The following is a 19593-nucleotide window of genomic DNA, read 5'->3' on the forward strand; positions in this document are numbered from 1 at the left end:
TGCGCAATTTACAAGTTTGATCACATAGAAGCAGTAGAAGCACAAAAACCACTAGCTTAGCAACACATTCAAGAATACATTTCTGCTTGTGCCAAGCATCAGCAAAGCTGAAGTAACCTTTCATTAGATTTCATGAATATCTTACATAAAAACTAAACATACTCCCCAGTGTATTTGCAACAGTGAAATTTCCTATGGCTACATGCTTAGATACATTCACTTTAACTGCGTGGTCAGTGAGCAATGACAGCTGCACAAGCATTATGATGTTCTTTGGCCTCACTGTCAGTACACTGCTTACAACCACAATGTCTTAGGTTATTAACAAAAATAGGTGAGCACTTTCGGAAAGACACCATACTAGCTGCAAATGGCACTATTAGCACACTTCCATGAATGTAGCCAACAAAAGCATTGGTAAGCTTTCTGCAATTAAAAATTCACAATAAAGCACGAAGCACACACTGTATATATATATATATATATATATATATATATATATATATATATATTTTTTTTTTTTTTCTTGTGAGTAAAGGCTGGGAAGGGTATGCAAAACTTTCTAAAGTTAAGAAACAGAATGCTAAACTTGGCAATGTCACAATATCAATGCACGCATCTGTGTATAGCTAGGCCTCCAACAACACACTGGGCAGTCTTCTTTTACATTTTCTTTTTAGAATAAGTAGGATTTAAAAAAATCCCATGTGGTAGACAGAGCACAATTCTAGTCCTCGAGCTGCATTACTCAAAGAGGTGGGTATTACTTGCATGAGAAATCGAAATACATGTTAGACTAATTAACAAAATTTCCATAATTAAATTGTCAACACATGTATAGCACATATTGCAATTTACCAACTGTATCCAGTGAGTTTGCAAAGTGCATCCACTTGGAACAAATCCACAGAATGACACCAGTTTCGAGATATTCGTTCCCAACGCGTGCACCGATATATGTTGGCATTGCGATCATTTTGTGCGTCTACGTATGAAACGGCACTTTTGTTTCATTAAAAAGTAAGCTGAACAACAATGCAATTTTTTCCACAAGTTTCGTGGCACATTCCTGAAACTGGTGATATTCTCTTTGCTGCCACATCACTCAATTTACTTAATTTATTCACAATTTCTAGGAATTAGTTGCAACTAGGGGTGTGAAAATATTTAGAACTTTCGAATCACGAATCGAATATAGTCCTATTCAATTTGTTCCTCGAATCGAATAGTCATTCTATCAGCTCCTCAAACCAAATAGCTACCATTTGAAAATACGAATATTTTTCAAATACCTTCCCAACACTTGACGTCATCGACTGTACACGAGCAACAAAATATTTTTCATCCCATCTACAGTGGACATAACATACTAGAGCATGCTGCGTCATTCAGCTACCAGACTTTTCCGGCTAAATACAATCACTCGCAATAAAATATTGCTTAGACAAAGGATTCAGCAATGTGTACGTTTCGAACTCTTTATAGATGCAGCACCTACGTCCTCTCACCTGATTAAATCACAATATAGCTCAATGCAGCATACTTTATACAATAGTGGCACCATCTATTACAATTTGAACTACAGAAAAAGCTCTTTTTTTTCTCACTTTGCCATCTCTGGAGATGACACACACATCTGGTCGTGACGGCATACTGAGATATTAATTGGCGCACAAATTTACCTTTATAAACTGATAATGCATGACTATGTATTCTCCTAAGAGGCCCGAGTTTGTGAACAATCTGTTCTGGTGTTCCTAATCCTCCCTTTGTGTTTTTAATGAAGCACGTTTTATAAATGTGCAATGTAATGACAGAAGCTTTTGATTGTGTGAATGTCAGGACGTTAAAATTTGACATTTGATTCGCTTCTGGCCCTATTCGATTCAGTCCCAAACATTGCTATTCGCACACATCTACTTGCAACACTGCCGCATGCAGAAGGTGCTCAAGTAGGCTTGCATGCCACGGTCATGGGACAGCCTGCTGTTCCCCCCCAAGCAAACATTACTCTTTTTTTTTTTTGCTAATTTACATCCATATTTGCCTGCTGCTGCAACAAGAATAAGTGGGATAAGGGGGAGCACGGAAGGGGCGGGGTCGTGGCTCAAGTCTTCGTAATCTGTCTCATGATACGGCCACTGCGATGAAACTGACCAACTTCACTGATGATAACGCGCGGAAGTACGTAGGTAGAAGTGAACAGCTTCCTTTGGGGACGGGACGGGTCTTTTCTGCATCTGGCCGAATGCGTACACGCTCAGGAATTCCCGCTTGTGCGCCGAGCTGACCATGTAGCTTGTTGAGTGGAAGGCAAATTTCGGCAACAATTTATGAGTAAAGCTGAACTTTTAACACCACCGCAACACTGCATTTGTTTCTTTTCGGAACTGACACTCTATCAACTTCCCCAAGGAAAGCTTTAGGGGGGGAAGGGGGAGGGGGGTCGCTTGTCAAAACATGTGTTTGTTTCCGCGGCGAAGAATTCCGCAAATACAAACTTAGCTACGCTGCCGCCTTTTCAGTAACTTAATCCAATACTTTCTTAAGACCCGTAACAGGATGGAATAAACAGCTGGCTTACAATGCTTAGGAATCTCTTATCGCCATGATCGGGCACTGTTGCTACACTTTGGCAAAGTTGTGCACAAAACGCGGCAGCAAAAGAAAGCGGTAGCACCTCTTGGCTCAAGGCGACGTGGAGCACGGCCGACCCCTTTCACGATGCGCTTCGCTCAACACGCGCTTACCTGTTTTTGTGGAATTACAAGCGGACCATGGCAGAGAGTGCGTTAATATCAGGATTAGACCGTTCGGTGCGACAGAGGACGTGGTGCACGCTCCATACTGCATCTTTGGGCTCCCGCGCAGCGTACGGGCACAGGGAACTCGGGGAATTTCAGTGGTCGCTGCTGCCTTAGCGCCAAACAAACGGCGCTACAAGCTGCAATTCTGCGTGCACTTTCACTTTCGGTACGTTAATCAAAGAAGACGCAACAGAACACCGGTTAGATGAAACCACAGAATAAAGAAACACTCATGAAACTGCTCTCAAACACATTTACGAACACAACACATGAAGGTGATGACAATGTCAGTGGCACTTCGGGTGGCGCTTCGCGTTCTCAGTCGTGAAGATGGGCGCCAACAGGCGCCAAGCACAGCCGACTTGCGTGCAGAAAACGCGGGAACGTCTCGCACAACGTCTTGATTAAGTATTGTTGCGAGTGAGCCTGTAGACAGCAGCACAATCTTGCAGGCCGCACAGTCTATCAAGCGCACGTGACGAGACCTCGCACGGCCGCTGGAGGCCGCACCTTTCTTTTATCCAGCGGCCGTGCCCTTCGTATCGAGTGAACTCAGAGTGTTCGGATCTGGCACTCAAAAAAAAAAAAAAAAAAAAAAAAAAAAAAAAAAAAAAAAAGAATCCGGTTAAAAAGAAGAACAAGGTTCGACGCTACTGGAGCAGACTGGAGGCAGTCGCTCGGGCCCAACCCCGACGCGGCCTATTCAAATACATGTAAACCGCGAAACGCTTTTCTGAGATAACCCATGGACCGATTTAAATGAAATGTGTTGCATTTAAGAGAGAAAGTTCAATTCTAGTGACTGTTGGAAGCGGAATTTCTATTTAGGGCCTGGTTTTTCTTGAAAGAATTTTCAAAAATTTTGGCAGTTAATAAAAGATAAAAGCACGAAGTTAACAAATAGCTCTGCATCAAGAACAGCTATCGCGGTTTTGTAAACAGCGTCCTTTAGACCATTCAAAGGGGACAAATTCGATGTGTCAATTTATATCTTACGTGAATTTATTACGTTGTGTACAAGGCAAAAGCTGTATTTCCATATTACTATTTTATTATTATTATTTTTTTTAGATTTACGTGCCACATATGAATTATGTCCGCTTTAGATGTATACTATTAGATGCAATTCACAAAATTGTGAAATAATTTTTCATTGCTGAGTTACAGAGTTGTAAACTTGACAGTATCGTTTTAAGGAAATTTGCAATTTTTGCCAATATTTAATAAAAAATTGACGACCTAAGTCGTCGTCAAATGTCGTCAAGTTTGGTGCAGTGGTTGCCGAGAAAAACAAATTCTCCTTTTAGACGTATTTATATAGGAGCACCCGAGCTAAAGCTTCCTCTTAAGAGCTGCTGCACAGGGGCAGGTTGGGTCAGGACCCACCGTGAATCAGGATGCGCGCTGACCGCGTTCGGAGGACGGCACTCCACCAGGCCACTGCCTATGGAATTATCGTATATAGACTCCTTCTCTACGGCCATCTTTTGGGCACAGTAGATGGACAGTGCCATTTTCTGTAGTACAGTATCCTGCCAGAGACCATGCTCAACTTCGGCTACATGCTTCCTCAGTTTCTGCCGCTGGGTCGGCTGGTGCGGAGTCGAAAGCAATTGGACCTAGTCGGTATCGTTCGGTAAACCTTATCGAGCGCGCCACCAATAACTTGGTGTTGAGACACCGCAGATGTATTACACATCTAAAGTCTTCTCGAGCCCAGTAGCAAGCCGATGCTTGTAGGCTAGTTTTGCCACTGCCTCTCGATCGGGCCTAAAAGGAGGACCAACCAAGGTCGCATTGTACGGCTTCGGTATATAGGTGCGAACCTGTGCGCGCCTAGAGCTGCACGACCACACTTCACGCTGCCTGGTTTCCAGCGCTTGTCTCGTCGACGATGAGAGGCAACGACCATGGGACGTAATCTGGAACGATTCAACTTCGGCGATATTATCGCATTACCTGCCGTGCCTGTTTGCCACATTTCTTCAACAGCAAGGGGAGTATACCATCCAACCCGGCGGCTTATTTCCCGCCACGCGTTTCAAGGCCCTCTCCAGTTCCCCTTGTGTAATTGATTTTTCCAACTCCTCATTATTCACTTGAGGTGAGGGAGGCATCGAGCAAAGAAGGGGGTCGGGGAGAGTGGGATTTAAGCTTCTTATATAGCCATGTATTCTTCTAGGAAATGCAGTCATTCCTCACCCTCGCAGTGCAGTTGCAGTATAGCATTATCTCTCAGCTTGCTTGTGTGCGAGTCCAGGGATTGAACATATCTCCAGAATTTCTTGCCTGCCTCTCTGCCCGCTGTCTTAAGTTCATTCAGGATCTTTTTGCTGATCCTCCTCATTTTGAGTTGTACGAGCATGGGCCATTTGTTTCTTTTCTTCCTGGTAACCGTTCCAGCGGTCAAGGTTCTCAGGTGGGTCGATCCTCTCACGAATGGCCAGCTTGTGTCGCCTGCATGCCTCTTTTCGTGCCTTTAAAGCTGTTGCAACCTCCTTAGCTGTTGCAACCCTGACAGCCAACGAGCCACGGACCACCATCCACTAAGGTGGTTCTCACCATGGTGGATGACTACTACCTTAGCAATTTTCATGCCTTCTAGAAAAGTACCTGTGCCGAAAGCATGATTACATAAATGCTGCAATGGCTCACATGATAGTTCAGAAACGTGTATAATCGGCCTTGATGTTATCATAACCAGCAGCAGCATTTTTATTTAATGATATAACATATGTGATTATTTCATGTTCCCCACACGGAGTCAAGGAAATAGAGCTCGTACAGGAAGAAGCCATGTACTTCTCGGAGTTTTTGGGTGGGCCACATTTCTGCACTGCTGCACCTTAGGCTAAAAAAAAAAAAAAAATGGTATATGTATCTACCAGACTGACTTCACTGTACTCAACGCCATCAAACGTAAGTCATTTAGGAAATCTATCATTTGCTTTCCCAATAAGCGAATGTGCCGAACCCCATGCATTTCTGGAATCATGAGGGACCGCCGCAAACTTCGCCTCGTAATACTGAACGCTAGCCTTCTCTTAGTCTGAGTTTAATTCGTTTCTATGTTTTTTGTTTAACATGATAGCGTTAAAGGCCCCGTGTCGCAGAAAATCCAGGGTCAGCGTTCGCCGGCGTCCGTGGCCAAGAAAATAATCCCGAACCACCCCGACCACGCAGGCCCTCCGCGGGGCGCAGAGACGTTAGTGAAATAATTTAATTTCTCAAAATAAAATGCGTCAGAAAGATCGTAAAGTACGACTTAACCACAACCTACAGGCGTGACAGCGTCGGATTGTAATGAGCCACCGCCCGCGCGGCTGTATCTTGAAAGCCAGCTGCAGCGGGGGCAGAGCCTGCCTCCCCGTGTTTTCGCGGCTAAGATCGAGTTGATGCGAGCACCGGTACGCTCAATTAACGCTCGCTGCTGCTGAAGCGCTCACTCCAGTGTTTTGACAGCGAGTGTCTGCGGTCATCGAGTGAGATGCGTTCATGTTTGCTTGTGCGCGCGTGACACCATGCTTGTTATTTTAGTTAGTGTGCCTATGTTTAAAAGTTTATACGGCCGATAAAACTACTATCCTTACTTTGCATAGCTGCCCACTAATTTGCTATCGCAATCGATGCTTCGCCTTTAGGGCGAAAGTGCGCACGACTTCGTTTTTGATATGGTGTCGTCACCTACGGGGTTTTACTTGCCAGAATCACGATCTGATTGTGCGGCACGCCGTAGTGGGGGGGAGGGGACTCCGGAATAATTTAGACCACCGGGGGTTTTCACGTGCACCTAAATCTCAGTATATGGGTGTCTGGCATTTCGCCCCCAAAGAAATGCGGCCGCCGTGGCCGGAATTTGATCCCGCATCCTCGTGCTTAGCAGCCCAACATCAAACCCACTAAGCAGCTGAGGCGGGTTTTGATATGGTGTCGAAGCAATGAAAAAGGCTCGTCATCGACATGCCGATTGAAGCGTGAGACCTTTCGAAGCCCAAGCGATACATCAGCGAAGAGCCGCGGACCCCGAGATGCGGGAGCGCGATGTGGAAGCCAAACGTCAGCAAAGCACCGCCGACTCCGAGTTTAGAATAAACGAAGCGGAACGCCTGCCAAAGCATCGTCTTTCCACGCGCTCAGCTTATCCCCATTTTCTCGACAGGGGAAGAGCCGGTGATTTAACCGAAATCATGCATGTCTTTGCCACTTGAGCGGGTATCCTATGTTGCGACTACACAAAAGTCCGCTTCATATAGTTTGTATATTTCACATTTCTCTCTGAAATGCACCAAACATCTTCAAATGGGTTCAATGCTTTTCTAATGAGAGTATTTCTGCGTTTCACATGTGTTCCAACGGGGAATCGGAATTGGCTCCGAGATAAAGATTACCTCTTATGTTACCCGATTAAGGTATACGCTTCGTCCTGTGATTAAATGATATCACTCTGACGCAAACGTAGACAGAACTTCAATTGAGTGTTTGGGTGAATGTAATATTAACGTGGTTATTCTGTCACAGCCATTTTGGATAACCGCAGTGATGGAGCGTAACACCAACTTCATGTTATTTCACCATTGGAATTTTTGAGCACATCGGCAGGGGAACTGTATGGCACGTTTTACTAGCCGTTGTGAGACAAGTATACCGAGCGATGTTCGAGTGAAACTGTTGTGCGAAGCATGTTTTCTATGAAATACATTATTTGGTCAGACTGATATGCGCAACAGTGCACGTGAACGCCAAAAATAATACGACAAATGCATATGCGGGGAAAAACATCACTACCGAGATCCTGTCTTCGCAACTTCAGCGGGTATCCTCTGTTTCGTCTACACAGAAGTCATCATCCCATCGTTATAATAAGAAACAAAGGTAGAATAACGTTTATTGGATTTACGTTTTCGTATTAGCGGAGAACCCTTCTCAGATGCCATAGTTGTCTAGCATTCGCCCCCTGAGTGCAGGTGGAAGCTGTTCGGAGAAGTACTGCCATTTCTTGCTCCCAAACATCTTCTTGAAGCGGTGGAGCAGGTCACTGACGGACTGCTTCAAGTCGTCCTCAGGAATGGCCCAGGAAAGGATGGCCTCAAGGAAGAAAATGAAGTCAAGAACGACTCCATCCGGGTTCACACAAACCATACTGCAGATGCCACGGAACGCGAAGTCCTTCGCTTCACAGTTCTGAACTTTTCCCAGTGCCGAGCAGCATGGACCAATAAACTGAAGTAACTTCGGCGCCATTTCCTCTGGGCAAGCGTAACCAAGACATCCGATTGCAATAGCAGTGTTCTCAAGCAAGGTTTTCGACGTGTTCGAGAGCTTCATGTTAGTCACCAGTCTAGTAACCACATTAGACATGTGCGGTTTGACACCATTTCTCAACTTCATGGTGATCACGCCGATTGCCCAGGTCGCACTATTGCACACTGGTGTAATCTCTGGGTTCAAGTTCTCACCAAGTATAGGAAGGAATTTGCACGTAACGGACACAAGACAGTTGAAGCAGGCTTTGGTGAGGTTTCCAAGAAGGGCGAACGTGGCCTGACGCACTTCTGGCACCGAGTCCTTCCCACACTGGAACATGAGCTCAATGATGTTGGTATCCGCGACAAAAGGCTCAATGTCGCTTTCCAAACCTTCCGCCAGTCCACTCAGCGTTTCCAGCGCCACTACTACAAAGGGTTTTTCCGGGGTGTACGAATGCCTTAGGCGGAGTGCTTTGACAAAAAAGCCTTGCCTCCCCAGTTGCACGAGGCGGAGGCACATTCTTGCGACGGGCACGTGGTAAGGCAAGAATTCAGATTTAACTGCAGTAGCCACACTACCCAGACACCGTAGCCGATAAAATAGATTCAGGTCACAGTCTGCCATCTGATCCCACTCATCGGTCAGTGGCTTCATGAAAAATGAAATGAACTCACGCCTCTTGAGTTCTGGTCCTACACAGTCTGCAAGCGTTCTTATTGCATTGTACAGCATATACAAACGTGGACGCCTGTACTTCCTGAAGCTACAGTAGATCGTGTCCAAAATGGCGTTGAGGTATGGCACGAGCTTTGTTTTGGCTTCCTCTGTTACGGTGATAAGGGCATTGCAAGCAACTTCTTGGACCATTTCACTGTCGTCCATGACCCGCTCCAGTAGTTGGTTCACCAGTGGCTCGAAGTAGCGGTGGTTCGGCTGGCTCAACATCCAGTGGGAGTAGCGGCTCAGGGTCCAGCAGGCCGCCGACCGCACAGGGGCTTTGTCATCTCTAAGGTGAAGAAGCAAGTACGTGGTCAGATCCTCTAGATACTGGGAAATACCTTCCATGCAACCCTCAGCGATGACCCCAAGGACAAAAATGGCCGATTCCTTAATCACCCAATCCTTGTGCAGCATCTCCTTAAGCAAAGGCAGCAGCAGGGGAAACACTTCCGCGTTGAACACCATGGCTATACCGTCCAGCACATCCGCTGAGCAATTCCTCATATTCCACTTGTAGAAGATGTTGTCATCGACGTGTATTTTGTCTGCCACAGAACATCCGCCAGTGTTGTCCTCTGTTGCTTTTTTAATCTGGCCAAGCGTAGGCCGGATGGCTCGTACGTCTTCATTGCATTGTCTTAAGTCAGAGTCTGAGTACTTCATACGTTGGACTAGAATGGGGACTAGGCGTGACAAGCACGGAGCCAGCGCTTCCTTGCAGACTGGCTTCTTCGTCAGAAAGGCCAATGTCGTGCACGCCTCTAGAGCAACGCTTCCGTCGGTATCTTGCATCCTGACCATCGCGTACTCTATGATGCTGCTCATATGAGGGATGAGACAGTCGATTTGATATTCTAGCAGCACTATCAGAGCACGGCACATGGTTTTCTGCACTTTGGAGTCTTCTTCATACACCAACTGCAGTAAGCTCGCAACAGCGGAGTCAGCGTGGACCATCACCGCATGTGCGCGATTGAGGAATAGCAGGCTGATGAAAGTTATGGCGCAGAACTGGATCCGAGGGCTCTTGTGCCGAAAGAACTTCAGAAACTTGGGTACAAGAACAGTGAGCTGATCTTTCAGTGGCCCTGTATCCAGCGCCTCAGCGTAGTCCCGACAGATCTTGTGCAGCGCCCCGAATGAACCCTCGCAGACTCTGTCGTCCTTCGAGTATAGCAGTTCGCCGAGCCGCGGAAGCAATTCAGGCCAGCGTGTGAGCTCGAGCGTCGAGTCAGTCGTGATGAAGAAGCCCAGAGCAGCAACGATCACCGCCAAGGGATCGTCCACGCTTTCGAAGCTGTTTGTCTCGGTGGAGTCGCTCACATGCCGGGGAACGTTGCCAGAGTCGGCAGTCACATCTTCATCCAACAAAGATCCGGTTGGTTTTGTCAACCGCTCATTCTCAAACTTCAACTCTGCGACGATGAATACCAGGTAGTTGCTGAAGTTGGGAATTTCGCTCAGTTTCTTGAGTTCCTGCCGAGCCGTTAGCCTCGTCGCTTCCTCAGCAGACAGCGAATCCTTCAGAAGCTGCAAGATTTGCTGAAGCCGTTCCTCTTGCGGCACCCATGGTGAAGACGACTGACCACTCTTCTTCACGAACGGGAATCCCACGTAACGGCAGCTCATTACGTCGGTGTTGTTTTCGAGGACAGAATGGAACCATGAAAGCTCGAGCAGGGCACTTCTTCTTCTTCGTCTACTACTTCTCCTAATGGCCCTTCCCCATACAGCGCGATGATTGGCCCAACATAGTACGGTGCCCGTTTGCCACTACATAGCCATCTAGATGAGAAAAAAAAATTGTGAGTTTGTGGCACCTATCCACCAGGGGGATTGGTTAAGCACCGATTAGCTCAAAATAAAATGCGGAATAAAGATGGAAAACAAATGAAGCTAATATTGAGAATGTATATATAGGTTAAAATCAAAAGAGATGAAATTTATAAAACTAAGAAATAAATGAAAAAAATAAAATTATAGAACCAATCGGACTAAATTTTACAGAAAAAAAAGGAAACAGGAAGGTCAAAATTAAGAGATTGAATCGCATTTACCTTACAAGGAATTTTTAGGTTACAGCAAGAACCTTCCGCTCGCTCTGCCCAAGATTGAGGCTACCGAGAACAGTCAATTAGGAACAGTCATATATAATCCCAGAAAATTAAATACAGGGTGATTCGTTTGTTATTTTTCTAAGATCATGAATCGTCGATTAGAAATTGAAAATGTTCTATGGTATCTTCGTCTCTACAAAAAAGCCGCAGTATTGCCCGAAAGGCGAAGCATTGATAGAGATAGCAAACTCTTATACAATTATCTGAAGTAAGACTGATTTTTATCGACGGTGTAAAGTTAAGTAAACATTCGCGTACTGGTTAAATTAACAAGCCCAGACAAACATGGACGGATCTCACTAGCTGACCGCGAGGAATCGCGCTCGGGAAGACCGGGAAGACCCCCCGAGAAGACCGCGCGCATGAAGCTACCAGCCATCTCAGCTCGCCCTTAGGGGTTGCACCCGCCGCATATTAACTCCATGATGCGACGCGCGGGCAGCCTATATACTCCTTACAAAATAGTCGTGCACTCTCTATTCTGGTAGTCTCGTGGACCCTCTCAAGAGGTTTGCAAGACTACTAGGTGCTGAGGGAGTCTGTAAACTATTCCAGATGAGTCAGGCAACTCGAGATAAAGCATCACATGACGAACGCCGAGGGATTCAGGCAACTGTTCTCGATGACTCCGATGACTCCAGCAGTGTGTGTAAAGTTACCCTTAGTGCGTGGCGCAGGAGTCTTGCAAATAGAGTAATGTAACTAATCCATGTAAGTCGTTTAACCCATAGCTGGCAGTGTCGAGCCGATTTAAAATCAGTCAAAAATTCTTGTCGACAGTGCAAAGTCACTACTCAAAATGACTATTGTGAAAAGACAACATAGAACAATAATCCATAGCTAACTTGCCATAAATCATATGCACGTTAGCAACAAAAAGTGAATATTTCATCACTCTTTCTTATTGTCTTCTAGAAGTGTCAAATGTATCAGTCAGCAGAGCACCACCATGAACGCAAGACATTTAATTCTCTTTACTATTAAACTGGAATCAATGGCTAACCAAGCAAAACAGTTTTAAAGAAACATTGAACATGCAACTACATTTGCACGGCACTGCAATGCCACTCTGTACCACCAAAATAGTACGTCACTCACACAAATGTTCATTTCATCACACCACATCTCTTATAATAAAAAGGCTTTACGCGAAACATATGTCACTGTACTCACATACGTTTCGCAGTTCTCTGAAACAGGCACCCAGAAAACGCATTGCTCATGGCTGTTAACAGACGGCGCGTCACGTATAGTATGTATATACTTCACGAATACCATGACAGCAATCACCTGAAAGAAAAGTTTCGTGGTTAAGATCGAGAGCCTATCAACTGCACACGAGAAAATGTTTCATAGTGACCCTCAGTTGCCTTTATCGACATCATGGCACAGCCCTTACGCAACTAAATCTACCGACTGTGGCGAGGCACGCATTATTCGCGAAACCCATCAGTTCACTACAACTTCGAATTGAAACCATGAAGCAGTTCTTTAAGCGCCCATTGCAATGCCTAAGGTATACTCAAGGCTATACAGCGCAGCTTAGGCTGCAATGAAGGGGAAAATTCAAACGCCTTCTGCCTCACCATGTCTCGATCCTGCGTTGTCTAACTACACAAACTAAGAACTATTCGCTTGGTGAGTACATAAAAGAGAACCTCACATACCCGCCTCATAGAGAAGACAACACAAGCCTCAAATGAATTCACTTGATTTTTGACCTCCACAGGGGAATAACGGTATCTTCAATAAGCCTCATACTGATAATGAATGAAGCTTCGGCTTCTTTCTAGCTGCAGCCATACGGTCCAAAAGGCATATATCAGTAAAACATTTGGGCCGAGCAGCCTGTGTCAGTTCGCCAAACAGATTCGTGATGTCTGTTCCTCAAAAAACAAGCAGCAGTAAATTGCACAAGTGAGTTGAACGTGTAGCACGGAACAGTGAATAAATATTGGTACATTCCTTTGCGTATTCTGCAAATGGTTGTAAGCCTCAATTAGTTTTACTTCAAATTACTGCCACTTGAAATTAACCTGTGAAGAACGGCCTAATTTTAAGAAGCAGTTAAAGGAATAAGCGGTGCTGGTTGAATATAAACTGCTGTGTCAGGTCCTCGTTTTGGAGCCGAGCGTTTCTGTGAAGAAATGAAAAATTAGATATTATACCATGAGCTACTCGTCATAAGCAAACACGTTTTAATTGGTTAAAATCAAGGTAAATGTAGCAGTCATATGTACGTATGGTATCCTAACTGGATTCTTACGTGCTATGTTTATGCGTTTATGCTTTTATTGGTCACGTGCTATTTATGCTTTTTTTATTAGTCCCTCAATCTGCAAAGTCTAGATCCGCGCATGAAAAACACGCAATGGGCTACTCTGAGCTCCTTCGGCTGGCACTGCAGCGTTGCCCTGGAGAAATAAATTGTCGTCTAAGAAATAAGCTCTTTGAATAAGTTTGCGCGAATGATGACGTAGTAAAAATGTATTTGAGAGGATTATCATAAGTATACAAGCACAGAGAACGACAGGGAACAAACGGAAACACTGCAGAAAGCGCCCGGACAGCGCCCGAACGGCATCAGACGACAGGCGCGAGTCCGTGCCCTGAAGTCACGCGAGCGGTGCTCGCAGCACCCCTGTATGTCGTTCTCGGGGCTAATAGAAGGCGCGTTGTTTACATTTAGTTGAAATGGGGAGCATATATGTCTAGGCGAAATCGTATATGGCTAGGCGAAATCGCCTGAACACAGAAAATTATGATCATAAGCATTGGCATACGTAGGGTATCTCGGTCCTCTCTTCTCTCGGATAGCATTCACCGTATTGCTGCCACTACGAATTTAGTGATACGCGTTCAGTGGGTGCCTGGAGCAGCACCGCCGGGTCTACTTGAAGCAGATTTGGCAATCCACCCTGAGAACGTAACGTACCCACTTCCGCATTTTCCTGAAGACGCCTGCGCTCCGGGAAAAAGAAAACCTCCGACGTACCACCCGAGCTTATACCTCCGTGTGGATCAGACCTCCCTGGTGGCTTAACCCGCCGAGAGGAGGTTACGTTACGTAGGCTGCGTGTCGGGGTCGCACTCACCCCGTCTGTGACCGCTCTCTGGGTACAACAGTACCACGGTCCCTATATGATACACCGTTCCCATTTTGTGACACTACGATTCAAAATGTGACAGTGACACACCTATTATGGACGTGCCCAGGACTTCACCTAAGCCGTCTCGGCCACCTACGGGCAGCAGGCCTTCGGCCTGGCCACCCACCCGACCTGGAACTTTGGATTCATGGACCGTATCATCGTTCACTTCTAGATTTTTTGCATGAGTCAAGTCTGTTCGTGTATTTTTGATATGCTTTGTATTATGCCTAAGAGCAAGCTTTCGAAAAAAAATAAGCATTGGCTCTAGCTTCGTCGTCTTCTTCTGCAGGTGGCTCGTTGGCTCGTGCTCGTGCTCAGCACGCGTTCTTGCCACTGCTCCCGCGTTCGTCGTCGTCGCCTGCTTCCACAGCTGTCTGGGTTGCCGATAATCATTTCAGCGCAGAATTTCACTTCGCTTCTGTCGTCGTAATGGGGAGGCCGCGTTTACGGGGGCATGAGCGATTCATTGTCTCACCGTAACGGGCAGATTTAACTTTGAAGCTATTTAATTTTGAAGAATCGCAAGCAGCAGTGGCGGGAGAATGCTGCTAACCACGCCGCCGAGCAAACTCGAAACATCGAACGAAAGCGACAATGACCGACTGCGGGCATACCGTCAGTGACGTCGTTCTCTCCGTCGCAGCCGAACGTGTTGCCCTCACAATTGAGAAATACTTTAATGAAACCTCGGGATTAACCCAGTGATAAACACCGGGGTGCACGTTTCAGCTTCACTGGTTAACTATCTTCAGAGAGTGGAATGGGCCGCTGATTTTTAAAAAATTTAGAAACAGGTTACGTGGGGCACCCTGTATATGTCTCAGTAGGACTATTGCGAAACTATTGTTAGCCTTGTAACAACTTCGCGTAAGGTTGTAAACTTATATAGTATCACAATTTCTGCTTGTGATGCTTTAACCCATATCACTATTTCCGCTTGTGATGCTTTAACCCATGCCGTTAACAAAAGGGTTTTATCCGATTGCGGTGCAGAGTTGCCGATTTGTGAACTTTGTGGTTCCAGTTTCCTTTAAGAGCGAAGCTGTTTAAGCCAGCCGTAATTTGTGATTCGTGGTTCGCATTAAGAAACAATCAAGAAGAAAAAAAAAACTTTCTTGCCGAGGCGGGATTCGAACCCGCGTGCCCCCGGTCCCAAAGCGAGCGTCGTTACCACTATACGCTATACAGCCACGCTTGCAGAACATGCATTTGATGATGATGATGATGACCTTATCGTCTTTGGCTTTTATGCGAACCATATGACTGCGTTCGAGCGTCTTCGTCTTCGTCCACAGCTGGCGCGTTCGCACGCTCGTGCCCTGCATGCCCTGCGAGTTGAAGAGGTTTTGCGTGCTATGAGAGCGAGAGAGAGAGAGACGCATTCACGGAGCGGGTCTGCTGGAACGCGTTGTCGGCATTGCAACGCGGTGTCGGTGTTGCGAGAGAGAGAGAGAGAATAAACTTTAATCAAAAGAGTGCGCGAGCGTAGGTAGCTCCTCCGCTCTGCAGTGGGTGGTCCAGGAGTTCAGAGTCCATGAGTCGAGCGGGCTTAGCTGCCCTTCTCGCAAGTTGCGCTATGCAACGCGCAGTGACGGCCGTAAGTTCGAGACGCGCGAAAAGAAATTATCATCATCATGATAATAAGATGACAAGTACGCGCGCACTTCCGGGAAACGCTGGGCAATTCACGGTTTCAAGCGTTGCGCGGCCGAGTTCAAGGTTAAGCGTTTTCTTTTCTTTTTCAATTTACGTAATTCTGAAAATTTTTATGCAAACTGTCAAGTTCTATATAAATGTTCCACTTCATATAGTTTCTATATTTGAGATTTTTCTCTAACATGCACCAAACATCTTCAAATGGGTTCATTGCTTCTCTAATGAGAGTATTTCTGCGTTTCACATGTATTCCAACGGGGAATCAGAGTTGACCCAGAGGTAAAGCTTCCTTCTAATGTTGCCCGATTAAACTATACGCTTCGTCCTGTGATTAAATGCTGATTCACTCTGACGTAAAAGTAGAAAGATCTTGAACTGAGCGTTTGGGTGAATATATCATTGACGTGGTTAAATTGTGATAACCATTCTAGATAACCGTAGTGGTGGAGCGTATCACCAACTTCATGTTATTTCACCATTGGAACTTTTGAGCACATCGGCAGGGGAACTGATGCGAAGCTTTACTAGCATTTAAAGCGATGTTCAAGTGAAACTGTTGTGCGAAGCATTTGTTTTCTATGAAATACATTATTTGGTCCGACTGATATGCGCAACAGCGCACATGAACGCCCTAAATAATACGACAAATGCGTGTGCGGTGAAAAACATCACTACCGACATCCTATGTCTTCACCACTTGAGCGGGTATCGTCTGTTGCGTTTACATAAATGTCATCGTCGCGTCGTCGGCGGAGAACCCTCCTCAGATGCCGTAGTTGTCCAGCATTCGCCTCCTGAGTGCAGGTGGAAGCTGTTCGGAGAAGTGCTGCCATTTCTTGCTCCCAAACATCTTCTTGAAGCGGTGGAGCAGGTCACTGACTGACTGCTTCAAGTCGTCCTCAGGAATGGCCCAGGAAAGGATGGCCTCGAGGAAGAAAATGAAGTCAAGAATGACTCCATCCGGGTTCACACAAACCATACTGCAGATGCCACGAAACGCGAAGTCCTTCGCTTCACAGTTCTGAACTTTTCCCAGTGCTGAGCAGCATGGACCTATAAACTGAAGTAACTTCGGCGCCATTTCCTCTGGGCAAGCGTAACCAAGACATCCAATTGCAATAGAAGTGTTCTCAAGCAAGGTTTTCGACGTCTTCGAGAGCTTCATGTTAGTCACCAGTCTAGTAACCACATCAGACATGTGCGGTTTGACACCACTTCTCAACTTCATGGCGATCACGCCGATTGCCCAGGTCACACTATTGCACACTGGTATGATCTCTGGGTTCAAGTTCTCACCAAGTATAGGAAGGAATCTGCACGTAACGGACACAAGACAGTTGAAGCAGGCTTTGGTGAGGTTTCCAAGAAGGGCAAACGTGGCCTGACGCACTTCTGGCACCGAGTCCTTCCCACACTGGAACATGAGCTCAATGATGTTGGTATCCGCGACAAAAAGCTCAATGTCGCTTTCCAAACCTTCCGCCAGTCCACTGAGCGCTTCCAGCGCCGCAACTACAAAGGGTTTTTCCGGGGTATACGAGTGCCTGAGGCGGAGTGCTTTGACAAAAAAGCCTTGCCTCCCCAGTTGCACGAGGCGGAGGCACATTTTTGCGACGGGCACGTGGTAAGGCAAGAATTCAGATTTAACTGCAGTAGCCACACTACCCAGACACCGTAGCCGATAAAATAGATTCAGCTCACAGTCTGCCATCTCATACCACTCATCGGTCAGTGGTTTCATGAAAGATAGGATGAACTCTCGCCTTTTGAGTTCTGGTCCTACACAGTCTGCAAGCGTTCTTATTGCATTGTACAGCATATAAAAACGTTGACGCCTGTACTTCCTGAAGCTACAATAGATCGTGTCCAAAATGGCGTTGAGGTATGGCACGAGCTTTGTTTTGGCTTCCTCTGTTAGAGTGATAAGGGCATTGCAAGCAACTTCTTGGACCATTTCACTGTCGTCCATGACCCGCTCCAGTAGTTGGTTCACCAGTGGCTCGAAGTAGCGGTGGTTCGGCTGGTTCAACATCCAGTGGAAGTAGCGGCTCAGGGTCCAGCAGGCGGCCGACCGCACAGGGGCTTTGTCATCTCTAAGGCGGAGAAGCAAGTACGTGGTCAGATCTTCTAGATACTGGGACATGCCTTCCATGCAACCATCAGCGATGACCCCAAGGACAAAAATGGCCGATTCCTTGATCACCCAATCCTTGTGCAGCATTTCCTTAAGCAAAGGCAGCAGCAGGGGAAACACTTCCGCGCTGAACACCATGGCTATCCCGTCCAGCACATCCGCTGAGCAATTCCTCATATTCCACTTGTAGAAGATGTTGTCATCGACGTGTATTTTGTCTGCCACAGAACATCCGCCAGTGTTGCCCTCTGTTGCTTTTTTAATCTGGCTAAGCGTAGGACGGATGGCTCGTACGTCTTCATTGCATTGTCTTAAGTCAGAGTCTGAGTACTTCATACCTTGAATTAGAATGGGGACTAGGCGTGACAAGCACGGAGCCAGTGCTTCCTTGCAGACTGGCTTCTTCGTCAGAAAGGCCAATGTCGTGCACGCCTCTAGAGCAACGCTTCCGTCGGTATCTTGCATCTTGGCCATCGCGTACTCTATGATGCTGCTCATATGAGGGATGAGACAGTCGATTTGATGTTCTAGCAGCACTACCAGAGCACGGCACATGGTTTTCTGCACTTTGGAGTCTTCTTCATATACCAACTGCAGTAAGCTCGCAACAGCGGAGTCAGCGTGGACCATCACCGCATGTGCGCGATTGAGGAATAGCAGGCTGATGAAAGTTATGGCGCAGAACCGGATCCGAGGGTTGTTGTGCCGAAAGAACTTCAGAAACTTGGGTACAAGAACAGTGAGCTGATCTTTCAGTGGCCCTGTATCCAGCGCCTCAGCGTAGTCCCGGCAGATCTTGTGCAGCGCCCCGAAAGAACCCTCGCAGACTCTGTCGTCCTTCGAGTCTAGCAGTTCGCCGAGCCGCCGAAGCAATTCAGGCCAGCGTGTGAGCTCGAGCGTCGAGTCAGTCGTGATGAAGAAGCCCAGAGCAGCAACGATCACCGCCAAGGGATCGCCCACGCTTTCGAAGCTGTTTGTCTCGGTGTAGTCGCTCACATGCCGGGGAACGTTGCCAGAGTCTGCAGTCACATCTTCATCCAACAAAGATCCGGTTGGTTTTGTCAACCGCTCATTCTCAAACTTCAACTCTGCAATGATGAATACCAGGTAGTTGCTGAAGTTAGGAATTTCACTCAGCTTCTTGATTTCCTGCCGAGCCGTTATCCTCGTCGCTTCATCAGCAGACAGCGAATCCTTCAGAAGCTGCAAGATTTGCTGAAGCCGTTCCTCTTGCGGCACCCATGGTGAAGACGACTGACCACTCTTCTTCACGAACGGGAATCCCACGTAACGGCAGCTCATTACGTGGGTGTTGTTTTCGAGGACAGAATGGAACCATGAAAGCTCGAGCAAGGCACCTTCTTCTTCTTCTTTTTCTTCTTCTACTACGTCTCCTAATGGCAGTTCCCCATACAGCGCGATGATTGGCCTAACATAGTGATAGTACGGTGCCCATTTGCCACTACATAGCCATCTAGATGGAAAAAAAATGTGAGTTTGTGGCACCTACCCACTCAGGGGGATTGGTTAAGCACCGATTAGCTCAAAATAAAATGTGGAATAAAGATGGAAAACAAATGAAGCTAATATTGAGATCTCAAATGTATTTATAGGTTAAAATCAGAAGAGATGGAATATATAAAACTAAGAAATAAATGAAAAAATAAAACAATAGAACCAATCGGACAAAATTTTACAGAAATAAAAGGAAACAGGAAGGTCAAAATTAAGAGATTGAATCGCATTTACCTTGCAATTAA

At 46.3% G+C, this 19593-nt stretch overlaps 2 protein-coding genes across 2 annotated transcripts; both read right to left on the reverse strand.

The window, feature by feature from the left end:
• Positions 1-7730: 7730 nt before the first annotated feature.
• LOC119431611 (transportin-2) lies at positions 7731-10403 on the reverse strand. The gene has a single exon (XM_037699092.1). It carries the CDS (start codon positions 10401-10403, stop codon positions 7731-7733), a length of 2673 nt encoding a protein of 890 aa, XP_037555020.1.
• Positions 10404-16462: 6059 nt separating this feature from the next.
• LOC119431612 (transportin-2) lies at positions 16463-19135 on the reverse strand. The gene has a single exon (XM_037699093.1). It carries the CDS (start codon positions 19133-19135, stop codon positions 16463-16465), a length of 2673 nt encoding a protein of 890 aa, XP_037555021.1.
• Positions 19136-19593: the final 458 nt, after the last annotated feature.

The sequence above is a fragment of the Dermacentor silvarum genome, chromosome 10, assembly GCF_013339745.2.
Source record: "Dermacentor silvarum isolate Dsil-2018 chromosome 10, BIME_Dsil_1.4, whole genome shotgun sequence".
In the NCBI taxonomy this organism is placed as follows: domain Eukaryota; kingdom Metazoa; phylum Arthropoda; class Arachnida; order Ixodida; family Ixodidae; genus Dermacentor; species Dermacentor silvarum.

What these genes read in the sequence shown, in the direction of transcription:
- LOC119431611 (XM_037699092.1), bottom strand. Translation starts at nt 10,403, where the DNA reads ATGAGCTGCCGTTACGTGGGATTCCCGTTCGTGAAGAAGAGTGGTCAG.
- LOC119431612 (XM_037699093.1), bottom strand. Translation starts at nt 19,135, where the DNA reads ATGAGCTGCCGTTACGTGGGATTCCCGTTCGTGAAGAAGAGTGGTCAG.